The sequence below is a fragment of the Elephas maximus genome, chromosome 9 (assembly GCF_024166365.1).
Source record: "Elephas maximus indicus isolate mEleMax1 chromosome 9, mEleMax1 primary haplotype, whole genome shotgun sequence".
Taxonomy (NCBI): domain Eukaryota; kingdom Metazoa; phylum Chordata; class Mammalia; order Proboscidea; family Elephantidae; genus Elephas; species Elephas maximus.
Window position 1 is genome coordinate 15,863,251 of NC_064827.1, and position 17,574 is coordinate 15,880,824.

General features: G+C 38.6%; 1 protein-coding gene across 5 annotated transcripts in view; it reads right to left on the bottom strand.

Annotated features, from left to right (window-relative positions):
* Positions 1-1,078: 1,078 nt before the first annotated feature.
* Positions 1,079-17,574, bottom strand: part of KIAA2026 (KIAA2026 ortholog) — a 99,214-nt gene continuing 82,718 nt past the window's right edge. For 3 of the 5 annotated variants that reach the window (XM_049896768.1, XM_049896767.1, XM_049896771.1), the window contains 3 exons: positions 12,294-12,409; positions 7,094-7,281; positions 1,081-5,964 (listed from right to left, as the gene is read on the bottom strand). In XM_049896768.1, the coding sequence (XP_049752725.1) occupies positions 2,327-5,964; positions 7,094-7,281; positions 12,294-12,409 (3,942 nt within the window). In that variant the 3' untranslated portion in view covers positions 1,081-2,326. Of the gene's footprint in view, positions 5,965-7,093; positions 7,282-12,293; positions 12,410-17,574 lie in introns of all 5 variants that reach the window. The other 2 variants (XM_049896772.1, XM_049896769.1) reach the window with 2 other exon arrangements.

Consider the following 17,574-nt stretch of genomic DNA (forward strand, 5'->3'; position numbering starts at 1 on the left):
AGGATGAAGACAAGGTCCCTGCTTTCCAGGAGTGAGGATGGCAGACATTAAAGCAATGAATGCCAAGCGGCTACTTTTATCACAGCTGTCAAGGAGTGCTACGAAGGAGAATCCTCTTCCGTATTCTCACTTTGTGTGACCACGGCAGCACGATGCTGGCTGGGCCCGGCCAGGAGGGCATTACGCAGGATGGAATGAGAACCTGTGATGGACCATGACAACTCAGAGAGCATTTGGGAAGGCTTTGAGGTACCTCCAACTTTCCAGGAACTAAAAGAAAAGCAGAGCACAACGAGCAAGGGGAGAGCAGGCTGAAGTGCCACAATGATTTTAGACTTTACCCTAAAGGTTCACCAGATCACACAAGAGCTTTTAAGGTCACACTAGGATGTGGGTTTTGGAGTTGGAAGAGATTTAGTGGTTCATTAGTTTAGGTCCTTTATTGGGTTTAAAAAATCAGGCCACAGGTAATTCAGTAAATTAGTATCTGGATGTGATTTAGGGAATTCCTTTGGTACAAAACATGAACAGTTTTAGGTTGTTCTGTTTTGAAAGTGGAGCTCGTGAATATATTCACTAACTGAGCATCATCTACGTACAAAGCAATGCCCTTTGCACATGACTTACTTCCCCCTGAAAGCCAAGGCCTTTGTAAACTGACAGGGAAAGGGGAAGTGTGACTGTACAGGGCACAGGCATGACTGGCAAAGGTGCCATTTTAGAGGGGAAATACAGGTTTCTGAGAGCCTTTAGCAGCTTTCTAGGAATACCCTCACTGCCCTCTCCACCTGATAACTAACACATTTCAATGCAGGCCCACTCTTGTCAACTGCAGGCACTAACTCCATGGGATGAGGTTTAACTGTATCTATAATTGGGATGTGGAAGGGTATACAACCAGTGGTGTCTCAAGTAAGATAATGGATATGAAGAGCTAATAAATACAGAAGCTACAGTTTATTCAGAATGAAGGATATTCTGAAATACCACAAAGTAAAACCCTGAGAATCAGCTGAGCCATAAATTTTGCTTTACCATGGAATTTAAATAATTCCTCTGTAATTAAAAAAAAAAAAACAGAAAACACTTCATAATCAACTGAAGGTATCTACATTCACTTTTTATTCTAAAAAAATTCATGTTTTTAAACATTTTGCACAATCAGCCACTATGAACCAATGCCTCAATTAAAAAAAAAAATCTGGGGAAAACTGGGTCAAGGGTACACAGGACCTCTCTGTTGTACCTTTGCAACGTCCTGTGAAATCTAAAATTATTAAAAAATAAAATGCTTTAAAAAAAGTGTGTCTGGCATGTATAAACAGGCTCCAAATACATTAACCCGAACACAGATAACTTGGTCAAAATTTGGTGGTGGATGAAAAGCAAAAGGTTAAAACAATGAACTCTATGGTGGAATTTTATAACATAAGTAAGGTAGAACCATGGAAAAAGGATTTAAAACAAAGTTTAAGTACTAGCTCTGTCACCTACCTGCTGGGTGACCTGGGACATATCTCTTACCTGTAGCACCCTACACGAATGCTAGCTATTCTTAACCCAAATTTCCCAGCCACAATTCTTTTTTGTAAAGGACTGTCTTCTTCATTTATATCACGCATCCTTTCAACGGGACGAGCACACACCTTAAAAATGGTATTCAAACAAAGAAATACAGCAACTCAGTTTATTACACGCAGATTCTTCTGCATTGTTGCTAACAGTTCACTGGTCCAAAATTACTAAAATACTTAAAAAACTATACATTATGTAAACAAAACATAAATAAGACAGCATAGTTCTTTGTACATATAGTTTAGTACAGGTTTTTAGGGATTTAGGAATATGTACAATTTTACACCATGGACTGCATTTTCACAATGCATAAATATATATGTATATTTTTACAGAAACAAAAATAAGATTTCACTAATGACACAGAATACCATAGCGCAGAAATGCTGCAATTGTCCAAATCCAGGAAGAAACATGTCAATGCAAGTGTGCAAAAGGCTAGCTTACTCTAAACCAGTCAAATTTGACTTTGTTCAATGTATGTTATACAGACAGGTAAATCTTGACCCTCTATAAACAACCTTTGAAAACATACTCATACCAATGAGCAAAACGCAACAGATTTTTTTCTCTCCCCAAGCAAACAAAACCTTGCTGCAAGCTAATGAAAGGACACATTAAAAAAGAGAGGGGGAAAAAAAAAACCACAACTATGTATAGTATGTTTTCAACAGTATAATAAACAGTTAAAATTCTTCTGGGAGTCAAAACAATGCCCCATTATTTAAAAACTGGCTCGTTTCATCTAAATTCAAGATGCAGCTGCGTCAGGCTTCTCTAAACCAGACGACTGAAACGCAGGGAAGACAGAGGCAGGGTTTCGACTGGCAGATACAACAATTTGAGAGAGGGACGGAGAGAGTGAAGAAACTTTAGACACTGGAGTATTTATGGTATTTAAAATGGCTCCTTCTGGGCTGACCAACAATTTCTTGACAGCTGTGTCCAAGTGAAACACCGAAGTACTACCTGGCAGTGGGGCATCGCTAGAGCAAACGGCAGAAACCAAAGATGTTTTAGCCAGAAGAGCAGCTGGAGGAGACTTAATCACTGACGTCACCGACACCGCTGGTGCCGGAAGGGGGACAGACGCTTTAGCAGTTGTGTTTACTATCTGTGCTGTTGTATGTACTGTGGGTAGAGAACTTGCATTTCCAAGAGAGTTTATAATTTTTGTAGAGCTTTTTAGGGGATGTTTTACAGGTTGACCACTTAAAGAATTATTCGCTACTAGTGTGATCTTCTGGGCAGGGTTATCTACCGGTGTAGGCGGGATGCCTTGGCCACTGTTCAGAACTAAGGGAGGTCCATATTTTGAGTTAGTAGATATAAGAAGAACATGGCTGCCGGCTCCAAGACCTTGTGGTGGAACAATAAACCGGGTTCCGTTAATCATGATCTGAGTACCAGGTGCCAAAGGTGTACTGGTGTTGATGACGATTTTTTGCTGAATACAGGCTTCACTGAACTGAGCCCCTGCCAGACTGATTAGATTTGATGGTGTTGCAGCAGTGTGAACGGCAGAGCCACAGGGAGCAGAATTGTAACTGGGGGTTGATTTTACTGAAGAAGGAGACGTTTGCTGGTTTGGCAGAGCAGCAAAATTGGAAATATTAATTATTTTACCTGGACTCGGTGAAAGGGATGGCGATTCAGCTTGAGGTTTATTTGTGTTTCCATGTGTTGGCACTGCAGTTGAAACCCCTGGGGACCGAAACTGGACAGAGGTCCGAGGTTGCCTTTTAGAGACAGAGACAACATGTGCGGTTCTTGGTGCCGCTGCCAGATGGGGAACTGGGCTGATTATGGTAGGGGATGTGGTCACAGGTGTAGGCAAGGCCACAGTAACCGGGGTTTGCAAAGCTGATGGCAGACGCTGAGGAGACACGGCTGGTTGTGCGGCTGAAATCAGAACAGATGATGCCAGATGTCCTGTTTTCACAGTTGACATTGCCACAGTGTTGCTGAGACTCGACGTGCAAAGTCTGTTTGACAAAATAGGCATCATTCTTGACGAGGTATCATCTCCACCGACCAAAACAGGAGGTCGTGTCCCAACAGAAGCACAGGTGGAGGTCACTGAAAGAGAACCCAAAGGTACATTTGCTCCTGTTACTGAAAACACGTTTACTGCTCTTGCTGCAGAACCCACAGACTCATCGACAGGCGTGGTGTTTTGACTCACAAGATTGGAGCTTACTGGAACTGAATTACCACTTGTTGACAACGGCAAAACATAGCCCTTGCTACTTTTTTCTTCTCCTTTTGGGGTGACATTTTGCAATATGTTAATTGATGGTACAGCTGGCACACTGCCCGAAGTATTTACAATTGCTTGACCTATGTTTAGTCCAATTTTCACATCCTTTATCTGAGACACAGTTGGTGATGGGTTTATTTTTATTGGTGCTCCCACGGTAGAGGGAATCAGCACTATCTGGGGTTGCTCTGGAGTCTTAACATACGTTTTATTCAAGGAAGGAGGCAGAGTTTGTTTTAATGATTCCCCAACAACAGATGGGGCTGAAGTGCCACTGGGAACTGGAGCATTAATAAAAACTAGTTTCTGGGCAGAAAGGCCTGTAGATGTCGATGCAGGTGGCACAGTGACTGCGCTTCCACTGCCTGAAGAAAGAACAGAGGGAGCGGACACCAGCATGAGCTTCGGAAGTGGAGTCCCGCTGATCACATCTCCATTTGTCGTGGCTGTTGCTTCAGACTGTGTAACAGGGTAACTTTTTGGGATGTAATCTACTTGTTGCTGTTTAGTTGGGGTATGAATAACATTTGTGTTGGTTTGTCCAAAATTTCCTGTTGCTATGCTAATTACGCTAACAGAACTATTTGTTGTTGATGGTAGTAGAGGGCTAGACGAAACGGAGGACTTCAAAGGAGAAGAGGACATGGGTGATGTTTTACTTATCAAGTGGCCCAAATTACCACTGCAAGAGGATTGGCCTAATGTAAGTTTGAGATTTTTTCCCACAGATGGATTAAAGCCGGTTGGAATGGAAACAGAAGTCGGTGTTTGGCCAAAGCGTGGGAGACTAGATGAAGCAGTTGTTCCAGCTACTGGTGAAAAAGCAGAGGATGAGGAAGTTGTCGATTTTGGCACCAGGAATGCCTGAAGCTGAGGAGCAAAAGTAAAAACTGAACTTGAAGGTAAACTGTTGGGTGAGTTTTGGTCTGGACTGGTCTGTACTTTCACAACTCCGGTGTTCCCACCTCGTGTCCTAACAAGAATTGACTGTGAATCTCTTATACACACAGTCTTCAGTTCTTGCTTTACTTCAGAAGAATCAGCAGTTTGTTGTGCAAAGCAGTTGAGGGAACTTCCAGGATTTGCAGATTCACTTAGTGTCGTTGCCGATAACAGAGGCTGAACTGTTGAGGAAACGGTGGGTGAAGCAACGGCCTGGGGGAATGTGGCTGTTGAAACTGCATTCTTGGGTCTTCCTGCCTCACTCTGGCTAGTCTTAACTGGTGGTGTTAAAAAATTATTTACGGACCTTATAGGTGACAAAGGCTGTGGTCTAGCACTACTCACATTTGACAACGGTGCAATCGTCTTATTGAAAACTGTACTAGGTAGCTGGGTCGAAACAGTTCCTGTTGAGTTGACAAGAACTGACGCTAAAGAAGAGTTTACATGTGCTGTCTGTGGGAGAGATGAACAAAGCTGCTCTGTACCCTTTTGGTGAAGTGAGGGTATTTCTTTCCCAACTGCTTTTCCTTCCTTGTGCTGAATCACAAAATTCTTGGGCAGAATGAGAACCTGCTGCAGGACTTTTTCTCCTGTTTTGGGATCCACCATAGGCTGCATCTGAATCTTCACAGAGCTGTTATGGAGCTCTATTGGCAACCACTGGCCACAGGGCACTTTGTATACCATCTGCAAAGGGCCTTTTTTACTGGCATGGCAGGCCGATGCTGGCTTTATGGAGCTTGCTTCTGGAGGAGACAGCGCTCGCTTTTCCACGGCAGGAGCCTTCGTGGAAGGAGGCAGCTGGTTTGTTAAGGTCACTTTGTTCCCAATATTCTTTGCAAGCAAGGCCTGAATAGGTTTGGTCCCTTTCTGGAGAGTAGACACTGGTGTTGAATCCACTGAGGCAAATGACTCTGGAAACGGTGGCTCTGTATGCTTCGATTCATTCAAACAATCAATCTGCATGTCACCTTCTAAATTCACAACTGCCGTCTCATTTGTGCTTAACTTTGCTTTCTTCCTTGGGGAAAGCTCTTTTGTGCTATCATCCAGATAACTAGCTTGTTTGGACTGCCGTTTAAGTGTTTTAGGCAGTGTCTTCAGTACATCTTTAGAAGGCAATTCCTTTTTCAATAGCTTGTTTCTGCCCATAGGAAAATCTATTTCTGACAATTTCATATCATCTGAAAATCATAAAAACAAGCATTCTGGTTATATAAAACAGCAACTGAATAGCAGTAGTAAGACCTACCAATTATAAAAAAAAAAAATGAAGTCAATCTCTGAGCTGACAATTTATTAAAAAATCTACCCTAGGCTGATTCTAAAGCCTCAGCAACACTGATAGAGATACAAGTAAGGTGACCTTTGACACAGTAATCCTGATATCATAAGTAACCTATTATTAATGAGAAACCTGTTTTTGCTCCAAGTCTGCTAATTCTGTTGTCAGTGTAAGTGCAAAAGAAAATTTTACCTTTTTAAAGGGATATCAAGCTAGCAATTAGGGCTCAGAATTAAGATTTGAAAAGAATAGTCTAGTTTTTTCCCTTGGATAGGAAAACACTGACACCAAAGACAGAGGTTCTCCATTCCATTCTATTTTTAGAGAATTAAAGCACAAAAATGCCATCTTTTTCTGGTTTTTAATCATCCTTACGGTACAAAAATTTATGTTCATATCTGGTCAAACAGGGTTGATGACAAGCCATTCTTTTTCAATTCACCAAAGACATGGAAAACAACAGGTTAATAGACTTTAAATCGCAAACTTTAACCCCTTATATAACTAAAGAAAGTTATGAAACTAGATTTATAGAATAATATAATCTGATGAGTTAAAATGAATTACAGACAAACTGACCCGGCCTATTATCTTCATCAGAATGATGTGTCCACTCTGGTCTCATTCAGCCATCATCTCGGGTCACTCATTAAACAACAACAACAACAAAAAACTCCCAAACGTCACAGTATTAGGGACTTGCCAAGTTTCATTTAAAGCAAACTTCAGAAGTAGTATTCAAAACTAGAATAATAAAAAGAAGGGGATGGACAACTTAAGGGATTACAGATCAAGGCTGTGAGATCTATGGTAAGCAGTGATGTGCCCACAGTCAGGCACTGGCTCCAGAAACAACTATAAAAAGTAATAATGACTCCAAGAAACGTCTTGTACAGATGTAGTACTCCTTCAAAACCTCTTTCCCCGATCAATACACTTCATTGACTAGATTATCCTTTACCTCCACAGAACAAATGGAAACTTTTCTTTGTGCTTTTAATGTTGACTAAAAATAGTTTAATGCTTACCTGAATCAAGATGATCTTTCTCCAGGATATCTAGAGATTCTGTTGGGTCTACAGACCTGCCGGCTTCTATTTGAGGAGAGTCTTTTCCAGGGTCTCCTTCACCTTCTTCAGTAGTCCACAGTTCTCTGGTAAATTTATCATGATCAGGCTGTCTTCTGAAATCATCGTAGTCTTTCTTTAGGCGGCTCCTAAAATTAAATGCCCAATATGACAAACAATACACTTGTATTAAACTCTTGAAAGCTAACGTAACTTTCAACATTTTTACCTATATACTAAAATATTTTTAATTAAGTCACTAAAACTATGCTTTAATCTCAAAGGTGCCTAAGATGCTCAGTTCAATCTTGCCAATGACAGACTAGTCTCTCAATAAGACAAAATCTAGGATAAAGGCATAAGAAGCTTAAAATGATTATTTCTGAAATTTTAGAATAAAGTATTTGACCATATAGACCACTGTTTGTCTTTCTAAAGACTGCTGTTAAGACTTAAAAAATGAGAAAAAGGTAATTTTTTTCTTGCCTGCACTGACAGGAAAATTTTGAGATAGTCTTCCAATACAGTTTAAGAAGTCATTTAATAAAAAATTAATCGAAGTCTTTTTTCACTGGGTTTTTAAGGAACAGTACTTTTTTTTTTTTACCATTACACAAAAATAGTAATAAATAAACCAACCCATCATTTAATCCTGGGAGTAATGATGGGTAAACTTTTGGGTCTCACTAGAAATACATTTTTTTCAAATTTAAAATTATTCTAATTATTCCTATCAATATTTTTTTAATCTTATTTTTTTTTCTTGTTGAGAATATATACAGAGCATATACCGCCAATTCAAGAGTTTCTACATGTACAATTCACTAACATTGATTACATTCTTCAAGTTGTGAAACCATTCTCACCCTTCTTTTCTGAGTTATTCTTCCCCCATTAACATAAATTCATTGCACCCTAAGGCTTCTATCTAATCTTTTGAGTCGCTGTTGTCACTTTGTCCCATGTAGATAGTTCTTAAAAGAGTATAATGCTCAAGGCAGACTTTTTTCTTTACTAGGGAAGCTAAACTATTGTTTTCTTTTTAAGAAGACTTCAGGGGATTTTTTTTTTTTTTAACTGTACTTTAAGTGAAAGTTTACACATCAAGTCAGTCTCTCATACAAAAACTTATATACACCTTGCTAGGTACTCCTAGTTGCTCTCCCCCTAATGAAACAGCACACTCCTCCTCTCCACCTGTATTCCTGTGTCCATTCAGCCAGCTCCTGTCACCCCTGCCTTCTCATCTCATCTCGAAACAGGAGTTCCCCACACAGTCTCAGGTGTCTACTTCAGCCAAGAAGCTCACTTCTCACCAGTGTCATTTTCTGTCTCATAGTACAGTCCAATCCCTGTCTGAAGAGTTGGCTTTGGGAATGGTTCTAGTCTTGGGCTAACAGAAGGTCCGGGGACCACGATCTCTGGGGTCCTTCTAGTCTCAGTCAGACCATTAAGTCTGGTCTTTTTACGAGAATTTGAGGTCTGCATCCCACTTTTTTTTTTTTTTTTCCCCACTGTTCTCCTGCTCCATCAGGGACTCTCTGTTGTGTTCCTTGTCAGGGCAGTCATTGGTCGTAGCCTGGCACCATCTAGTTTTTCTGGTCTCAGGTTAATGCAGTCTCTGGTTTATGTGGCCCTTTCTGTCTCTTGGGCTCATAATTACCTTGTGCCTTTGGTGTTCTTCATTCTCCTTTGCTCCAGGTGGGTTGAGACCAATTGATGCATCTTAGATGGCCGCTTGCTAGCGTTTAAGACCCCAGACGCCACTCTCCAAAGTGGGATGCAGTATGTTTCCTTAATAGATTTTGTTATGCCAATTGACCTAGATGTACTCAGGGGACATTTCTGGCTTACAGTTTAAAGATTATCTCAGGACAATAGCTTCAGGGGCTTATCCACCCTCCCTGGCTCCAGAAAGTCTGAAGTCCAAGAGAATTTGAGATTCTGTTCTGCATTTTCTCCCTTTTAATTACGATTCTTCTGTAGAGTCTTTGATCAAAATGTTCAGTAATGGTAGTAGTACAGCACCATTCAGTTCTTCTGGCCTCATGGCAAAGAAGGCATTTGCTCATGGCGACAATTAACTACACATTCTATTTCCTCCTCCTATTCCTGACTCTCCTTCTTCCTCTTAGAAATATTTTTGATTTAGTGGTGGGGAAAGAAAGCTGAGAAGTGATCTAACTTTCACAGAGATCCTTTTCACATAAAAAGATAATAGATACATTTTTGAGAAATTATGGAGAGATGGGAACATTTCCGAATTATTTACATAGCATTTTCAGAGATCCCTTATCTTCTGATTTCAACTGAGTTTCTCTACTTCATCCTTAACCTTTAACCCAAGCTTCTTTTGTTTTTTAAAAAATCTGAACATACGCTCTCCAATTTATTTGTGAACATTTAAATCCCACCTCTGACATTACTAGCTGTAAGACTTTGGGTAAGTTTCTTAACCTTCCTAAGCATCAGTTTACTTATCTATAAAATGGGGATAACAATAGTACTTATTCCACAGTATGTGTGGCATATAAATATTCAACAAATATTAGTTAATAGTTATTCTTAATTACTTACAGTTACTTATAAGTGAAGGATTTATGGAGCAGATAAGAGTCATTAGGTACCAGAATGGGTTACCAATGGGTAATTGTGAAATTAATTTCCCTTTCAGTCTGTTAAGATCAAAATGGAAAAATACTTCTTTGGTGGTTGTATAAAGTTCTCCTCCCTTCTCATTCTCTGCTAATGATTCTGCTTATTTCAAAGAAAGTAGAAGGAGTCAGAAAAGAACTTTCAAATGCTCACACTGCATCTGCAACTTACCTTCATTTGCTCTCATATGCTTTGTCTTCTCATCTAAACTAAAACTCAGCCTATTCATTCCAGCAAATGTCCCTTCCTCCACCTGAATCATTTTTGCCTTGCTATTGGATCATTTTCATCAGTATACAAATATGTTATTTCTCCCATCAATAATAACAAAAAACAAAACATCTTGTCTTGACTCCAACTTGTCTTTCCAGCTACTGCCCCATTTCTCTGCTCCACTTTACAGCAAAATTCCCATGAAAAAGATGTCTATTCAATATCTTCAACTCCTCGTCCCTAACTCTCTTGAACAGACTCCTAAGATTTTCACCTACTTCTTCACTGACACAACTAGTTGAGGTTGTCAATGACCTCCATGTTGCCAAATTCAATAATGAATTCTCTGTCTTCATTTTCCTCAGCCCATAACAAGCAGCCTTCCTTTCCGAAATATTTTCTTTCCCTGATTTCCACAGTACTTTACTACTCTCACCAGGAGCCCTGGTGGTATAGTGGTTAAGAGCTCAGCTACTAATCAAAAGGTTGGCAGTTCAAATCCACCAGCGCTCCTTAGAAACCCTATATGGGGCAGTTCTGCTCTTGTCCTATAGGGTCGCAATGAATTGGAACCGACTTGATGGCACCGGACAACAACAACAACAACTCTCTTGGTTTAAACTCCTGCCTTACTGAACGTTCCTTCTCAGTCCAGGGCCTGGAACAGGTTGTTCTGGTTCAAACCTCTGCTGAGAATTTGCATTTCTAACAAGTTCCCTGCTGAGAATTTGCATTTCCATCCCACACATACTGCAATCAAAATCTGTATTTTAATATGATCCATAGGTGATTCTTATAACTTCCTGGGAACTCCTTAGAAATGCAGATTTTCAGCAGGGGTTCAAACTAGAAGTTTAAAGCCCTGTCTTAGTCCCTCCTGCTGAGTTCTACTCATCTCCACCACCTCCAAATGCTGGAATGCCCAGGGTTCAGTTCTCTTTTCTTCTCTATCTATGCTCACATATGAGGTGATTTCTATCAATCTCATGGTTTTAAACACAATCTATTAAAAAAAAAAAAAATTTTTTTTTTTTTTTTATATGCTGACAACTCCCCAATTTATACCTCCAGCCTGGCTTACTCCCTTGAATGCCGACTCACATACCAAACTGCCTACTCAGTAACTCCGACTAAATGTCTAAAAAGCCTACGAAACTTAACGTGTTGAAATCCAAAACTCTAGAATGCTTCTGATCCGGTCTCAAACGTGCTAGTCTTTCAGTCTCTTCTATCTCAGTTAATGGCAATTCCATTATTCTAGTTGTTTAGACCATAAATCTTGGACGTCTTTTTACTCTTCACTTTCTCTCACACCCCACACCCAATCCTTAAGTAAATTCTACCAATCCTACTTTCAAAATATGTCTGTAATTCAGCCACTCCTCACTATCTGTACTGCTACTATCCTGGTCTAAACCTTCACTATTTTGACCTGGATTATTGCTATAAAACCCACTGCTGTCAGGTTGATTCTGACTCACAGCAATCCTAAGGGACAGGGGAGAACTGCCCCATAGGGTTTCCAAGGCAGTAAATCTTTGTAGAGGTAGACTGCCACATTTTTCTCCTGTAGAGCAGCCAGTAGGTTTGAACTGCCAAACTTTTGGTTAGCTGAGTGCTTTACTGCTATGGTGTAACTGATTACCTGGTTTCATCTTTGTCCCACTAATCTAAACACAGCAGCTAGAGTGAGTGCTTTAATGCTTAAGTCAGATCATGTCCCTCCCTCTGCTTAAAATCTTTTCATGGCTTCTCATCTTACTCAGTAAAAACCAAAGTCCTTTAATAAGGACCTACATGATTTGGCTACCTCTCCCCTCTACCTCTTGCCTCTTATCACGCTCCTCCTCACTCACTCTGCTCTGGTTATAGTTGCCTCTTTGCATTCCCCCTAAATGTCAAATGCGCTCCTTGCACCTGCTATTCCCTTAGATGACTACATGGTTCTCTCTCCTATTTCATTCAGGTCCCTGTTCAAACAGCATCTCATCAAGGAAGCCTACCCTGACACCCTGTAAAACAGTAAGCCTCACCCTGTCCAAACCCCAGGCTTTACTTTTTATTTATAGCACTTACCCTCATCTGAGGTTTGCGTTTGTCTCTCCTCCATTAGAATGTAAGTCACAACACTGCTTTCTCAGGGCTTAGGAAGTGCTGTGCATGCAGTGGACACTCATGACTATCTGTTAAATTACAAACGACTGGAAAACCACTAAAGGATTCCAGGACATCCTCCTACAATCCTAAACTAAGAGACCTAAGCATAAGCAAAACATTATAAAGCTTGAATTACCTGTTTCTTTGAAAAGCTTTCATTAACTTTGGTTCCCATGGCAGCAACTCATTTAAAAGACGGATCAATGTACTATGCAATTCTTTTACAGCTTGCCTCCGATGATACCATTTACCCTAAAAATATAATTTTTAAAATAAATCTCTTAGATTTAATTTAAAAAAGAATGTCAATCCTTCTTTTTACAACTAAAAAACAAAACAAAAAGCCAATAACCCATCAAATAAATATTTCTTCTTCAGAAGGCTGCAGAAAGGGGGAAAAGCCTGTAACAAGTCTTTTTCAATATACTGTAAAGATTCTCAATTCTAAAGGAGGAATCTGAAACATATTTCATCAAACTGCGAGACAAAAAATTTTTAAGTTTATAAAATTGGGTCAATTGTAAAATGTTTTAATCATTTACTAAATACACATATATACAGCAACATTTATACAGATTTATACACATTCATTAACTCTGCAGACGATCTAGCTTACTTCTGCAAAGATTCTGTAATTTTCTCAAAGGGTGGGAATGAGAGGGAGAAAAGCTAGGTTTGTTATCATCTCCAAAGGCAATCTTTTTAACAAAAGTAACTTCCTTAGGAAATTTTACAGTTATTTTACTTTAAAAAATGAGCAGCCCAGAAAAGCAACCAAAACAGTCATCATTTTAAACACTGTCATGCTACTAAATTACTAGCTTGTGTAATCACGTGACTTGAATCCAGATCTGCCTGACTGTGAACTGCAAGCTCTTGGAACTACATCACTGCCTCTTAAAACCTGTGTCACATACACTGAAGCTGACACAGGTTATAAAAGCCTCTAGTACAGACGTGCTTCACTAATATACATAAAGCTACCTGACTACCTTAGGTATTCAGTAAGTTTATAGGAACAATAAGTTCTACCTCTGGGTAGCCAACCATCCCTCCACCCCAATGGCAGCATGCACCTATCATCATCATCATCATCATATGATGTTATATAACAATACTTTCTTTTTTGTGTAACAGCTTGGAGATGTAATTCATATACTACACAATTTACTCATTGTTTTATTTCTTTTATAACCAAAGACACAAAGCTGTATGTGTTACAGATCCCATTTAACATGCATCAAGTTAGACTTCATCCCACAGCAACTGTTCAGTCAACTGACACACATACAGAACAGTAAGGCAGAAAGGTATCACTACCTACAGCAAACAGTATTCTCGCGCATACATTTCCCAATTTTACATATAAAACCTCTAACAATTAGGTCATGTAAATTTTAGTCACATATAAACCTAAGTGATTAATAGTATAGTTTTAAAATAGAAAATAAATCTCGTGCTTTAACCCAAGAGAATGTTCATATACATAAAAATGAATGCTACGTTTCTACCTCTCAGGTTCTACATTTTGGAAGGGGAAATGTTTATTGGAAAAAGAGTAGAAGAACTGGGGTTCCATGTGCAAGTACACATACTGAATATGGAAAGTAGGCTTACTCATTCTTGTGTCTTCTTAGTAGCATGACTAATCATAGTATTATGGAAAAAAACTCAATTTTTATTTCATATAGTAACCTAGGCAAGCTTTACTTCTCGTTAATCACTTTCTAAAAGTACACACAGGATCCAAATTAACAATTAGTTGTTTCTCAAAAGTTTATTTTACTCACAGAAATGTTATGAGATAGTATAAAGTGCTTATTGAAACCCAAGAAAACAAAATTATTAAATCGATAAACAATAAAACCAAACGAATAATTTTCATCTAGGGAAAAGCAAACTTAAATTGAGGAAGATGTAAAGACAGATGACAGCTACCCTAAATCCTTCATGGAATGAGGTAGGGTTTTGTTTCAATAAAAAATAAATAGGCAGATGGAGATTTTTTCCTTGAACAAGGTATGTATGTAAACAGCACTATTATTTAGCTCAAAAATGAAATGATGAGTGTGGCAGTAAACTTTCCCTAAAGCTAAAGAGAGCAGAAAGGAAAGATATAAGAAAAGAAGGTGGGCTAAATATCCTCTCGGTACAAGTAACCGAAAAGTGTTACAAGACTAGGGCACACCAGGCACACTGAATTCCTTCAATGGGAGGTTATAAGGGGGAACTACGACAGTTACAGAGGTAACCAGGAAGTATGACTGCTGTCTGGATTAGGCTGATGGTGATGGAACTGGGGATGCAGGAGTATTATGGGACAGAAGATGAGCAGCAAAGAGACTGTGTGTTATTTTGAGACATCTGTCAGCTGTGTTTGTGTCCCTACCAAACTGCAATATCATTTTGAGTAGAAAGGAGTTTTAAAAAGATTACAAAGATTTTATTTTGGTTACTGATTTTTAATTAATCCAGTGCCAGAAATATACTACTGAACTAGCCAACTGTGTACACGAAATGGACCTTAAATATCTATCAAAGGATAGATTTCAAACTTCCATATAACTCTGTCTTACCCACTTACCTATCTGGAAATGCCTATGGTTTTCTAATTTTATATATGTTCTTTGGGCTTCTTCCCTTTCTTTATAACATGTGCTCTCAACTTAGGGTAGTGTGGTGGTGTTGGTATGGCATTTCATTTATAATCTGAAAATGCGTAGTTAACAATTTTGTATTTGGAAAACAAAACACAAAGTCTATTATTTTTATAATGCAGACTATTGAAAGCACAGATTAAAAAATGTTTTGGCCAGAAGTTTCATATAACAAATACGATGACCTCAACCAAGTGCTATGGTGTATGTGTGTCCACTGTTTTTATGTCTATCAAAAGGGGGCACAGGTTTCAAAAAAGTTGAGAAACAGTGTTCTGGGATTGCTATTTGATTTTAACCACTTGACAGTAAAAGAGAAACTCACACTGTTTGTTTCACTTCTCATCATCTTCTTTGGTCAAAACGTGATGTTTACAGCCCAAATGGAATTCAAATAATAGCACGCCCCTTTCTAGTCAGTAGTGGTCTCAAAGTTTCACAGTATACAATAGAATTGATGTAAACAGAAGAAAAGTTATACATTTTAAAAAGAAATTAGTCAGGGACGGTGATGGTGACAATCTGCCTCAGCTTGAGTCTAATAAAAAATCTACTTAAAATCGAATAAATATTTACTGAACTTTAAAATAGGTCATTAACTAAAAGGTAGTCATAGAAACTTTTGACTCATCAACTTTATTTACATACGCAGATAATGGAAAAAAAAAAATGGAAAAGCCAAGAACAATTATCATGTTTCTTTTAGCATACAATTTTATCGTAGGAACTGTCTAAAGTCACAGAGGGAAATACTTGTAGGTAGAATTAGACTTTAGACTAGAATCCTTGGTCTCCTGAGTGCTAAAGTCCACTCTCCTTCCAGTGTACCTACACACAGATAATTCCTAAAGAAGAAATACATTGTCTGTATTGGGTAAATAGTAGTGTATTTACATGTAGGTATCTCTGTAACGGAAACCCTGGTGGTGTAGTGGTTAAGTGCTACGGCTGCTAACCAAAAGGTCGGTAGTTCGAATCCGCCAGGCGCTCCTTGGAAACTCTACGGGGCAGTTCTACTCTGTCCTATAGGGTCGCTATGAGTTGGAAGCAACTCGACGGCAGTGGGTTTGGTTTTTCGTTATCTCTGTAATATAAGAATTAATAATTTCTAAAGATTGTTTTGTCTAATTGAATTACTAATAGTAATTAAAATTACCGTGATCTAAAGTTTGAAAGTGAATTAAAAAACATTTTTACCACAATTTAAAAAAATAATTAAAAAAAAAAGTGAATTAAAAAACAAAAGCAAACTATATATGACCAAAATGACAAAAGCCACTCAAAAGATTAGACAGGAAACTTCAAGGGGAGTGAGTTTATGTTACTGGCAGGCATAACCTGGAAAGGAAGGGTGAGAATGGCTCTATAACTCAAAGAATGTCATCAATGTCACTGAATTGTACATGTAGAAATTGCTGAATTGGGGTATAATCTGTGTATATTCTCAATACCAGCCACAAAAATAAATTATAAAAAAAAGGAAGAAAAACCAAAAACCAAAAGTGAAACAGCAAGTTGTCCTATCTACAAACACATGGGAGAATATGGGTGTAATAACAATCAGAAGGACTCTTACAGGCTTCCTCTGCACGGACCAACTGCAAGCAGAGACAGTCATGGTGGGAAGATGCAGCAGCAAAAAGCCATCTGTTGAACCATGCTATAACTGTTTTTCTAATGAAAATACATTTAATAAGCTTGATACATATAAATTTAGTCCTGACTTTACTTTATAAACAGGTACATGATTGGGAAGATAAAGGAACTGTGTTCAACACTGGGATTATCATCTGTTTTTAGGGATAAAAAATATTTTCTTAGATAATCCCAATGTATTATGCGAACTTAATGATTCAAACATTTACTAAATGTCACTTTAAAAAAGAAGAGAGGAAAAATTTTCTTTTATGAGTCTCCTATAAAGTTTAGCATAAAACAGAGCATGAATTCCAAGCATGCACCATGGGACCAAAGGCACAGGATACAGTCTAAATTTGAAGCTTACCTTTGTTCATTCTCATCCAATGTCCACAGCAGCTGCAGATTGCCAGCTCCCTTGCCATGAGATGTCCCAGCTGCCAAACAGTGAAAGTGATAGCCCCACAGGGATTATACAAAAAGGAGCTGGTCTCTGGCCATAAGATAAGTTCTTTATTATATTATGCAGTTTTATAAGTTTTGGAGTTTAGTGTGATACATTAGTATCCTAAGGGGATTATAAGGGAAGGGAGACTTAAAAAAAAAAAACTTACAAAACTACACAATATTGTAAAATAGAATGCTATGTCTCTGTGTGTGTAATGAGTGGGGAGGGACACTTACCTTACAGCTAAAGAGCAGCTCCATTCTGCTGCAGTGATCTGCTGTGGGTGTGACAGCACCAGCATAGTGCTGCTGGCTGGGTGCTGCACTGAGAGGGAGCTGGCAATCGGCTGATGCTGGGGACACTGGACACCTTGAAAAGGAAGAAAAAAGAAAACAAATGAATTCCAAATTATGAGACGTCTCATCACCATGGATATATTTTGCACATTTTAATAAATTTAAGCACTTTGTATGTTAAACTTAGATCAAAGTCACCCGTTTACACTAACTATCCAGTTACTTATATAGATTTTTCTTGCAACATTTTATCTAAGTAAAACAGGTATCAACAGTCCTATGAAGAACAATCTAAAATCCTGAATATACAAAAAATGATTGTTTACATTGAGAAGGTATTACTGTAGAGATGACATAAATATTCCTAATTAAAAAGAA